We start from the raw sequence: 11043 nt of genomic DNA on the forward strand, positions 1-11043 counted from the left end.
TTTACTGATAATGCAAAATGATAATAATAATAGTAATAAATTATAATGATAATCTGTCACATTTTAACATTCTTAAATTATTTTTAAACTCAAAGGGCTCTGCTTTTTACATTCTTTCTTGCTTTATATATTTGTATGTCCTTTCTCATCATTTTAAGATTTGAATCTTGCTAATTTTGAGCTGCTTGTTCATATTTGCTTCATCTTCTAACAAATATCTGTAACTTGCAACCCATAAAGACCATAATAGTAGACTGCAAGTGACATCCATGATGCCCAAAAACAACAACAAAAAATCAACCACGCTGTCAAACGTTTTCCTGTTAAGAAACTCTCTTCCTTCTGCATGCCTCACCCCCGCCAACCTGATGCCCCAGTATTTTCTTGTCCTGAGCTGTAACTTGAAGGGTAGAGATTGATGGATGATGACTGCTGGATAAATAAGGCATAGCATGCTTCTCTCTAGATTCTCAGACTCCACTCAGGTTTAGAAGAAATTGATGATATCTCTTTTCATTCTAAGTGTAATCTGAAACATGTCATAATTATTACTTAATGACTTAAAGTCCCAAGAGCAGAACTGTTTATCTGTGGGAAGATTGAGAGGCAGTCAGATGGACAGATGTAACATCCAATAAAAAACAGTCATGTACTGCTGTGAGTATTCAAGCTGTAGTCTTCAATACTGGCTCAGGCTTGACCCTATTTGTTGCATAACTCATTTATAGTCTTGGATTCTTTTTTTTTTTTTTTTTTTTTGAGACAGTCTCTCGCTCTTTTTGCCCAGGCTGGAGTGTAATAGTGCGACCTCCGCTCACTGCAACCTCCGCCCCCTGGGCTCAATCAATTCTCCTGCCTCAATCTCCAAAGTAGCTGGGATTACAGGCATCCACCACCATGCCTGGCTAATTTTTGCATTTTTAGTAGAGACGGGGTTTCACCATATTGGCCAGGCTGATCTCGAACTCCTGACCTCAGGAGATCCACCCATCTCGGCCTCCTAAAGTGCTAGGATTACCGGCATGAGCCACCGTGCCCAGGCAGATACTTTTTGTATTTGCATTTCTTTACTCTAGTGTGGCTATCGCTTTCTTTACTCCAACTCCTTTTCTTGCCACAGAGATTGTTCAACTCTTTTACAACTTAATAACTTCGATGTATGGCTCTTATCTTTAGATTCCTTACACTTGTGTTCTGCCCACAGTTCAGCCAGTTTTGCCTAAGGCTCCTCAATCTCTCTGCCTGACCTAGGATTCATCTATTCTGGATCCCAGTTCTAGGATTTTGGCTGGCTTTTGATTTCTAGACTGTATAAGTAACTCTATCCATTCTTATAGCTCTTGCCCTAACCTGTCTCAGGCCCCTTGAAACATATTATTAGAATATGCTATCTTCTAGAAAGAAGTTGTGAAGAAGTAAGTCTCTCCATAATAAAATCATATTCACTAATTTTTATAATTATATATTTTAACATTTTTATTTCAGATATATTAAAAAGCTATAATTTTTCTTTAAGAGATTATTCTTGCGGGTTATATTTGGCAATAAGCTTATCGACAGTTGTTACGTTTGACATTCATTTGTTGAGCAATCATTTGTGGAACATGTACTTATTAAGTGCCAAGTATGTTACCAGGCAGCAACACACTAGAAATAATAAAGTATAGTCACTAAATTTATGGACAATGGATACAGACTTGTAAACAAATAAGAACCAAGTCTTACCTTGTTAATCTCTCAAAATGATTAGTTTCAAGAGGAACAGAGACTGGAATTAAAATCATCTCAAACACTGGTGGGTCTGGTTCTACAGATTATGTGTTAAATCTCCCAATAATATGGGACAATTAATAACTCTCTTCTTGAGGGAAGGAACAGTTTAGGACATTAAGCTTCAGAATGAGAGTCAACAGCCACAATAGGATTAGAAGGCCACAAACAGTGCCGGATAACCAAAGCAAATCACACTGTCACATTTGATTGTAAATATGCTAAGATCAATGAGCAAAAGGAAGGCTTAGTGGCAGTTGAAACACTAGAAAAGGACACGAATCTGGGAATAAGATCTTTTTGAGGGTCTCCTGCCTCACTGAGAAATGTGAGTATGACAGTGATAAAGGCAATAGAAAGGGAGGTTTCTAGGAATAAAAAGTAAAGCTGGTTCTGCCTAAAATGTTGCTGCTTGAAGCTTCAAAACAGTAAAGATCTTTGATTCCCTACCAGTAGCCCTGGGAAAGTGATTGACCCCCACATTCTAAAGAACTCAGTGTTCCCAATTTCTCCAGATGTTTTCAAAACTTCCACTGCTTTGCAAAATAAGCCTCTATAATTCTAAATTATCCTTTGTTATCTCATCAAAAAGAGCAAGTTGTAAAGGAGCCAGGACTGTCCTGGAATTCTATTTCTAGTGGATCCAGTCTGTTAAATCCTTGACCAAAAATTCCTGGCTAGTGGCCACATTAGGATTCAACAAGTGAAGAAAAGTAGGTTGTGCTGCTTCTCAGAGGAATACAAAGGAGGCTGTATGATGCAAACAGACTATAACTTGCCCTTCATCCTGAGGTCTTTGATACAAAATGGTCCCCTGAGATTCAAGACCTGATCTCTCAACTTCTGTTTAAAACATTCCAGAACTAGGACATCCCTGGGACTCTTGAGGACCTCTCAGAACTAGCTGACCTCCTTGAGTATCCTCTTAATCTGTGGTTAGCCTTAATCTGTAGATTTCCTTGACCCTTCATTGTTGCCAGCTTCTCCTCAGCAGTGGAACTCAGCTCATAGATCCACAAATGATACCCTAAATCAGTGAATAGACAGAAGAGTTCTAAACAGTGTCATATAAGGTCACTCATAAACCTCTAGCACCAAGTCTGGCTCAGTGTTAGATTCAGATAGACACAAAACCTTCAACAATGTACCAGACCCTGGAAGGTTGACTAGATATGACCGTGTCAAATCTGTAGTTCACAAGTCCTGGAGCTTCTAAGAGGACAGAGAAGATGAGAGGATGGTGACCTCTGGTTAACACGCTGGTCCTGAGAGCTATAGATAAAGAAAATCTCAGTACAGGTGATTTCAATCATGCAAGCTCTGAACTGCATATCAGAAATCTCCTGGGGATAATATTGAAAATCTAGGAGCCAGTGGCCCAATCCAGACAGACTATTTCAGAATAGCTTGTGCTGCAGCCCATTGAGATGAATCTGATGCAGACTGCTAGGCAGAAAGATGCCTTGGCTGAGAGCTAAGCTTCACCCAACCACCTTTATAAAGCAAGCAGACACATCATTACATTTTCTTGTTTGTTTTTTCTCATCTGATAGCCTGAGTATGAGAGATAAAGCATATACAGGAGTTGCTGAGACAAATACCTGTTCAGCAACAGCCCTTCTCCAGAAGATCCACATTCTTTTCGTATCTTTGGGCACTGGTTTTCCCTCAGCTCTAATGACCTTGCAATGTTGGCATTCACATGGTGGAGGACCTGTTGCAAAACAGCTCTAAAGTTTGAAATCAAAAAACACGACTGGGACATTCACCTTTGCCTGTGGCTCCCACCCACCTCCAGGATAACAACTCTCTTTTCCCTTCCACTCTGTCCTCTCCTTTCCAACCCATCCAATCTCATGTTTAAGTAATGTGGCCTAAAGTTCTAGGTTACTTGGGGGCAGTTTGGGTTTATGCCTGTTGTTGAGGATTAACTATTAATTACATCCTTTCCTTTTCAAAAACATCCTGAGTTGGATGATAAATTACATGGCCACTCAATCAGTGAGCGAATGCTCTCTCTAGAGAGCCCCGTTCCCAAGCAAGAGGCTGCATCAACAGCATTTCGTAACAGCAACTGCAGCTGCATCTTCTTAGACAATGAAGGACGGGGAAGAAAAGGAATGCCAGAAGTCAGTGTTTTTCTTCTTCCTTACTCACAATTCCCAATTGTTTCCCCGTCCATCAGTTTTATTTCTAGAGCACAGCCTGCCAGGAATGCACTCAAGCTGTGGAGACAGATTCTCCATCTGTAGGAGATAACTGCCCAGGTCAGGCACAGCCTCCTCACTTCCATTTATTCCCATCTTAGGGAATTGAAAATGCAGCACCTAAAGAATCAATCTCTCTGCTTTTTGAGAAAATGGAGTTGATCCTAGGGGAGATAAAACAAATGTTAGATTAGCTTTGCCAGATAGAATTGTGGAATGTTCTATTCTATATCAAATATATATATTCCTAATGCATTCCAAAAGGATTGAGGTTCACATTCAAGAATGTAGACCATAGAGCAAGATAATATCAATTAAGAAAAATGAAACAAAAAAGTAAGGACAGTGGATCAATAGACTGAGGATAATATTGCAAATGCCAATTTCATTCTGTGTGCAGCAGGAAATAAGGATAAGAAGACTTCTCACTTAGTTGTTTTCAAGCTACTTTGAAATAATTATGGTATACACCAGATATGGACAATGTATCACACCTATTGCACTAATGACATTTAGATAGGTGTAAAACCAAAGCACTGATGACAATAAGGCTAAGTTAACTTGGGATTAGAAGGTACCATTTGCATAAGTAAAGATACAGAGTTAATGCAACCATTGTACATAATCTGTATTGTAGAGAATGTAAGACTCATACCTGCTGACCAATTTAGCAATTTAGTGACTAGCTTATATTGACATTTTTGTTGGTTTGGGCAACTTGACTGCACTTAATAGATACATTATGGCTTATATTTCATCTTTCTCACATTCCATAATGACTTACAGCTAAATTCTCTAATGCAGGGCCTTTTCCCATAGAGCTTTCTGACTAGAATGCTTTTCCCCTCAGGATTTACAACCCAAATGATATTAAATGCATTTCTTTTTAAAATTTTTATGGAAGGCTATGAAAATTTTATCATTGACTTCTAGGAAGCAGAAACCTATGAGGAAAGATGACTGAAGCTAACAAAATTCTAAAGGATATACATAAAATTACTCAATCAGTAATTTTAATAGTCTAACTCTGTAGAGACATAATTGAGATTCATCTCAATGAATATGACCATTTACAGGCTGGGATACGGAGGCAAAGGCTACCCTCACACAGTGCAGGTGAGAATATTACTTGGCGCAGTTTTTTAAAAGGCTACTTGTCAACAGTTTCCTTTTTTTTTTTTGAGACGGAGTCTCACTCTGTCGCCCAGGCTGGAGAGCAGTGGCAAAACCTCGGCTCATTGCAACCTATGCCTCCCTAATTCAAGGGATTCTCCTGTCTCAGCCTCCCAAGTAGCTGGGATTGCAGGCTCGTGCTACTACGCCTAGCTAATTTTTGTATTTTTAGTAGAGATGGAGTTTCACCATGTTGGCCAGGCTGGTTTCAAACTTCTGACCTCAGGTGATCTGCCCACCTAGGCCTCCCAAAGTGCTGAGATTACAGGTGTGAGCCACTGCGCCCAACCAACAGTTTCTTAAATAAAGTTTCGTGTACTCTTTGGCTCAGCAATTAAGCTGCCATGTAGAAATCCTTGCTGAAGTTTGAGAAGTCATATTTGCAAGGATGTTTATAATAACATAATACTTTTAACTCCAAAGAGTAGAAATAAAATATCTACCCTAAGGGTCTAATAACAAAAATTCTAGTACATTGCTATCATGGAATACTAGTTAGTTACAAAAAGGAATGAGATGTATATGCCTGTGCTCATATGGAAAGTTTCACCAAATCAATTACTAAGTGAAAATGTAAAGTTGAGAACAACTTGCACCATTCACCTTTGAATAAAATGTTGTATAATGATTATATACACAAAGTTGTATACGTTAGCGTGTGCATAATGTTTTCCCCTCTCGACATGAGTAAAGTGTTACATCTACAGAAAGAGTCCAAAAAGGTGTCAGAGGATTCTGTTGCTTTCCAGTTAATATTTCTATACTACTTGAACATAACTCACCATGTATATGTATTATCAAAGCCCAGAAATGGAAAATTTGCACACTGAAGTTTGAGGAATAAAGGACAGCTTGACTAAAATGACATCAATCCACTGGAAATTTTGCAGCCATCTGTGTGAATAAACGTTCTTTAAATACTTCTTGACTTCAACCCACTTGGATTTTGCTTTTGGATTATTTTTTTCACTTGGGTTGGTTACTTCCCATTTGGAGTTGATTATCTGATGCCTACTTTTTTACTTGTCTGTGGCAAACAGTTTATTAAGGCTGACTTAATTGACTTTTGCTACTTTCTCCTTGGATTCTGACTGCAGCTATGTTCTGCTTCCAAGTCAGTCCATTTTGGCTTCAGGTTCTATTCTTCAATATGTCCACTTAATTCTAGACTCAACTTTCTCACCCTGACAATTTCAGCCAACAAATTCCTAGAATATGTTATCTTGCAAAAGAAAGTGGTAAGTAAGCAACTTTCTCAAAAGCATAAATATGCACTGCCATTTAAAAATTATTTTATCTCTAATTGATAAATAGTAATTATATATACTTAGGGGATACAAGGTGATGCTATTTTATATATATATATATATATATAGTGTATATATATATGTACGTATACACACACATTGTGAAATGATTATATCAAGCTAATTAATATACCCACTATCTCACAAACTTATCTTTGTAGTGGAAACATTTAAAATCTATTCTTTTAGGATTTTGAAATATACAATACATTATTATTTAACTATCACCACCATGCTGTTCAATAGAGCACTTATACTTATGCCTCCTCTCTAACTGAAATTTTGCACACTTTGACCAACATCTTTCCTTTCCCCATTCACCCCCTCACCCCCAGTCTCTGGAAAGCACCATCCTACTCTCTACCTCTAAGAATTTGTCTTTCTTAGATTTCACATATCTATGAGATCATGCGGTACTTGTCTTTCAATGCCTGGAATATTTCACTTGACATAATGTCTTCCAGGTTCATTCATGTTGTCACAAATGATGTGTATTCAAAAGAACTGAAATTAGTTTGTCGAAGAGATATCTGCTCTCCCATGTTTGCTGCAGTATTATTTACAATAGCCAAGATATGGAAGAAACCTAAGTATCCATCAACATATGAATAGATAAAGAAAATGTAGTTTATATACACAATGGAACATTATTCAGACTTTTAAAAAAGGAGACTCTGTCATTTGCACTGCCATTTGTTTGGATTATAATTCTTAAAAGTTTTTGATTCAGGCATTTTCTGAAATAAAAAAAACTAGAACTGGCACATTTACTGAAACCCTGGAGGCTTCTTAGAACTGGCTATTTACCTCTGCTTCCAACAACTCCAAAAATGTCTATGTGTTTTTCCAGGATTCCAACCCACCCTCCCCGCAACATGCCCAAAAGTTTAATGTGAAACCAAAAATACAGATGTCCATCCCCTTCTCGAATTGGAGAGAAACTAGAGAGGTGCCTTGAAACATATTAGGGTGAGCATAATTTAGTTTTTATCTCACTCTGAGTTGGGCAAAAATGTCCAACATAGAACCCCAGGGCCAGAGAAAGAGAGTAGATATGGGCAAGAACCTGTAATCAAGTGCTTAGACCATGTCGCCTCTGGGAGAACTCAGAGGGTGAGCAGCTGGTGGACTGGAAGCCTCGCCTTAGCATTTAAAATAGAAAAGACAGACTATTCTACTCAACACAATATATTCACCCAGGGTCTATGGCCCCCAAATCAGTCTCACCTCCTGTTCTAGTTTAAAACCAAATGCCCTATCATACTATCAGACCTTTCTAGGCAGAATTTCCATGAGTGGGGCCCCAGATTCTGCATTTCTATCAAGCTCTTTGATGTCTAGGCAGTCAGTGTGGCACCTGACTCACACCATCATCAGAGCCGTCCATTGAGCTGGTTATCCTTATCCAGCACCAGGCTGAGTCAAGCCAATTACAAATACTGCAGAGACAACAGGGATACCTGTTTGCTAGGGATTCCAGGATGGAATATAAGAAGATGGAGCCTCATTTGTAATAAACAATAATTGAACAAATGTATGTAAATGATAATCTCAGCTGGGTCAGGAAATACTCACCAACTGAAAAATAACCTCTGAAGCCCTCAGATGAAATCTTTAACCTCAAAGGCTCCCTCTTTCCATGTTGCTGCAATGAGACCTCACTTGTCTGGTTGGTTAGTCCTCACTAATAGAAGAGAAGGAACCAACGCGGGAAAAGAAAAGTGATATCTGTTTGTACAAGATTTTCTCATGTGACAATGGGTGACTGTGCATTGCTGATATCTGGGGTGGGGGTAGGGGTGGGCAGAGGTTATAGATGCTCTTCTCACACTGACAAATACTGAAAATGGTTAGTGGAAATAATGGGATCAGACTCCCAGAAATCAAGGATGTCCCTTTTACTCCAATGCCTCCACCATAAGCTTTCAGGAGGGAGTCTCAGGTGGTAGATAGATGGTGAGTCAATCTCTGAATACCCCAGTTGTGATGCATATCTCAACCCAATGAGATCTAGGGCTGGAGTGTCGATTTCCCAATCCCTCAGTAAGGGATTGGGGAAAATACTGTTATTTTTATTTCTAGTATGCTTTAGACAGGTATTTACCCTACTTTGGGAAAATCAGTGAGAGTGTATATCCCCTAGCAAACCATCTACCACACAAGGCTATGGAGACAGAATGTCCAGTTTTGAAGTGCTTGGCTCTGCCTCCATTTCTCCAGTGGAGACTGATATGCAGCAGCAGGTCCAAGGGTTGTGTGCCATCTGGGATCTGTTGACCCCTTTTCCTGAGCCCATGTTCAAATTGAGGTCTTTCTTCTATTACTTTAAACATATCCATGGGAAAGAAGGGACTCACAGTACCTATCCCCCAGGTGCAAGACTTTAATTAATCTCTGCAGTCAAGAGTAGAGTATTTATGCCTAAACTTTGATTTCTCCTATGTTAAGTAATGGACCAAATAAATTCAGCAATATCCAATATATGTGATGGCTTCATCCCCAGAAAAGAGAACTACACATCTAAAATCAAATTTAAAACAAAAAACAGAAAGAGAGAGGGTAAAGCATATTTGGAGAATATTACAAGGTATTTAAATATGCAAAGCTATCCAAAGCACACACTTTTCACTTTTTTGAGGATAAAGGCTTTCAGATTAGAATATGCTTTAAACTGTACAGGTGGCAAGAAATGGATTAGAATTTCACTTCCTCTAGTGCATTCTAGAGCTGTATGTCAAAGTCCTCTGTATGCTTATATTGAATCAGACTTAGAAGCAAAACCAGAATAGTGAAGAAGATAAATACACAGAATAATCCCTTATGCAATCAACAGTTACACATATTACTTTCAGAAACCCTTTATATCATCTCTGTCAATTAGTTTTTATCAGGACTTTTTGGAGTGTCACTTATAAATAAAGAAAATAAAGCTTATTCAAGTTAAATAATTGGGTTAATGTGTACCCAAATTGAAACCAAGTTTTATAGTTCTAAATCCCAAAGACTTCTTCATTGGACTTCCCGCTCAAATACTGATTGCCAGGTAGCCTCAGCAAATCACTCTTTACAGGTCTGTCTTGTAAAAACAGCAGTTGGATTATAGAATCTTTAATTAAGGCTAGTCATAGCAGGTATGGTTCCCAGGATTCTGTTTATTACAGGGCCCAGTTTCCTTCTACTTTGCCATAAACTGCTTTCCTGAATGAACAGCAGTGGGGGAAAGTATCCACAAGAAGCATCACCCACCCAAACTCTTTCCCATTTCAAGATATTTTTCAGTCCAATATCCAAACCGGAACCCATCATTTTCATTAATGAGAGGGGCCCATCGGTGTGTCATTCCACATGCGCTCATCATTTGTCTTGTTTTGACCAAAGTCATAAGTTTTGAAGCTAATACAATCAGTCACACTATCACTTGTAAAAGAAAACCTCCAGAAGATACACATTTTATAGAGCAAAACAATGCAAAAACAACCACCACCACCATATCTCTGTTGATCTAGTCAATACCAAAATGCCCAACTGACTAAATCGACCACGCTGCTTCCAATCACATCAATGCCTCTACTTTTATACTGACTATTCTTTTGGGAAAATCAGTCTTGAAATCTCTGTTATTTAGAATAAGAGATAGGATTCCTAGAAGTGTACACCAATCTGCATAACCTTTCCTCCATTTTATACTATCATTGTATCATGTAATGTAAGTCATCGTCATATAGGGTATCTAGAATTTTACACTAACAGAGAATGTTGGTTTCAAAAGCTTACCTGATGGAATTAGAAAACTGACTGCACATGCCATGCAAACGCCCACAGACCACGGCTGCTCTTGAAGTGTACTCTTGAAGTAACTCTCTCAATGCACGTTCAAAATTTAAAATCTCTATCCTCCTGCTGGGAACCCTAAGGGTGTGTATGGGATGGGGCAGGTGGGAGTGGCTGGGAAAGGCTGGCAGCAGATAGCGGCTATCACCATTAAGGACACAGCAGCAAGAAAAACGCACTTACTTGCTACGAAGCGACAGGTCTCCACCAGTGCCTGAGGGAATCTTCAGGAGCAGGGCTCCTTGGAGCCCTTTCCTCCTCCTGGGCTTCTCTTTCTCCACGGATCTCTCGGGTTTTCTGAGCTCTAGTTGTGGAGAAGCTGCTGTTAGGCTGGCGTCTGCCCTCACCAGCTGCGGCTCTGCAGTAAATGGGCCCACTAAATTTCCAGTTAGACACCGACTCCCTGGGGCGGCTCTCCAGCCGCTGACCCGGAGACCTCTCCTGCCCAGATGTCCAGTTGAGCCGCGCCCGATGCTTGGAAGCTGTTTTCGTCTCCTTTCCACTCCTCCCTCCCCTCTCCCGGCCACTCCACTCTCTCCCCCGCCCTCATCTCCAGGCCAGTGCGCGACTTCAGCATCCAGATCGCGCGTGGCCGGGTGATACTGACAGAGACCTGCTGCAGCGGCAGTAACAGCAGCAGCTGTGGCGTCTCCTCCAGCCGCTGCCGGGAAGGGAGGGAGGAAGAGGAGTGGGGGTTGATGAGGAGGGGAAGAGGGGAGAGGGTCTTCAGAGCCTGAAGGAATGAAGGGGCTAGG

General features: G+C 39.9%; 1 protein-coding gene across 2 annotated transcripts in view; it reads right to left on the bottom strand.

Annotated features, from left to right (window-relative positions):
• The window catches only part of SCN7A (sodium voltage-gated channel alpha subunit 7), a 95233-nt gene extending 84480 nt beyond the window's left edge, over window positions 1-10753 (bottom strand). The window contains exon 1 of one of the 2 annotated variants that reach the window (XM_009182369.4): window positions 10472-10753. Coding sequence is in view for 1 of the 2 variants with exons in the window: in XM_009182367.3 (XP_009180631.1) it covers window positions 10232-10265 (34 nt within the window). In the remaining variant the exon portion in view is untranslated. The other variant, XM_009182367.3, reaches the window with a different exon arrangement.
• Window positions 10754-11043: the final 290 nt, after the last annotated feature.

This window comes from Papio anubis, chromosome 10, assembly GCF_008728515.1.
Source record: "Papio anubis isolate 15944 chromosome 10, Panubis1.0, whole genome shotgun sequence".
NCBI classification, from domain to species: domain Eukaryota; kingdom Metazoa; phylum Chordata; class Mammalia; order Primates; family Cercopithecidae; genus Papio; species Papio anubis.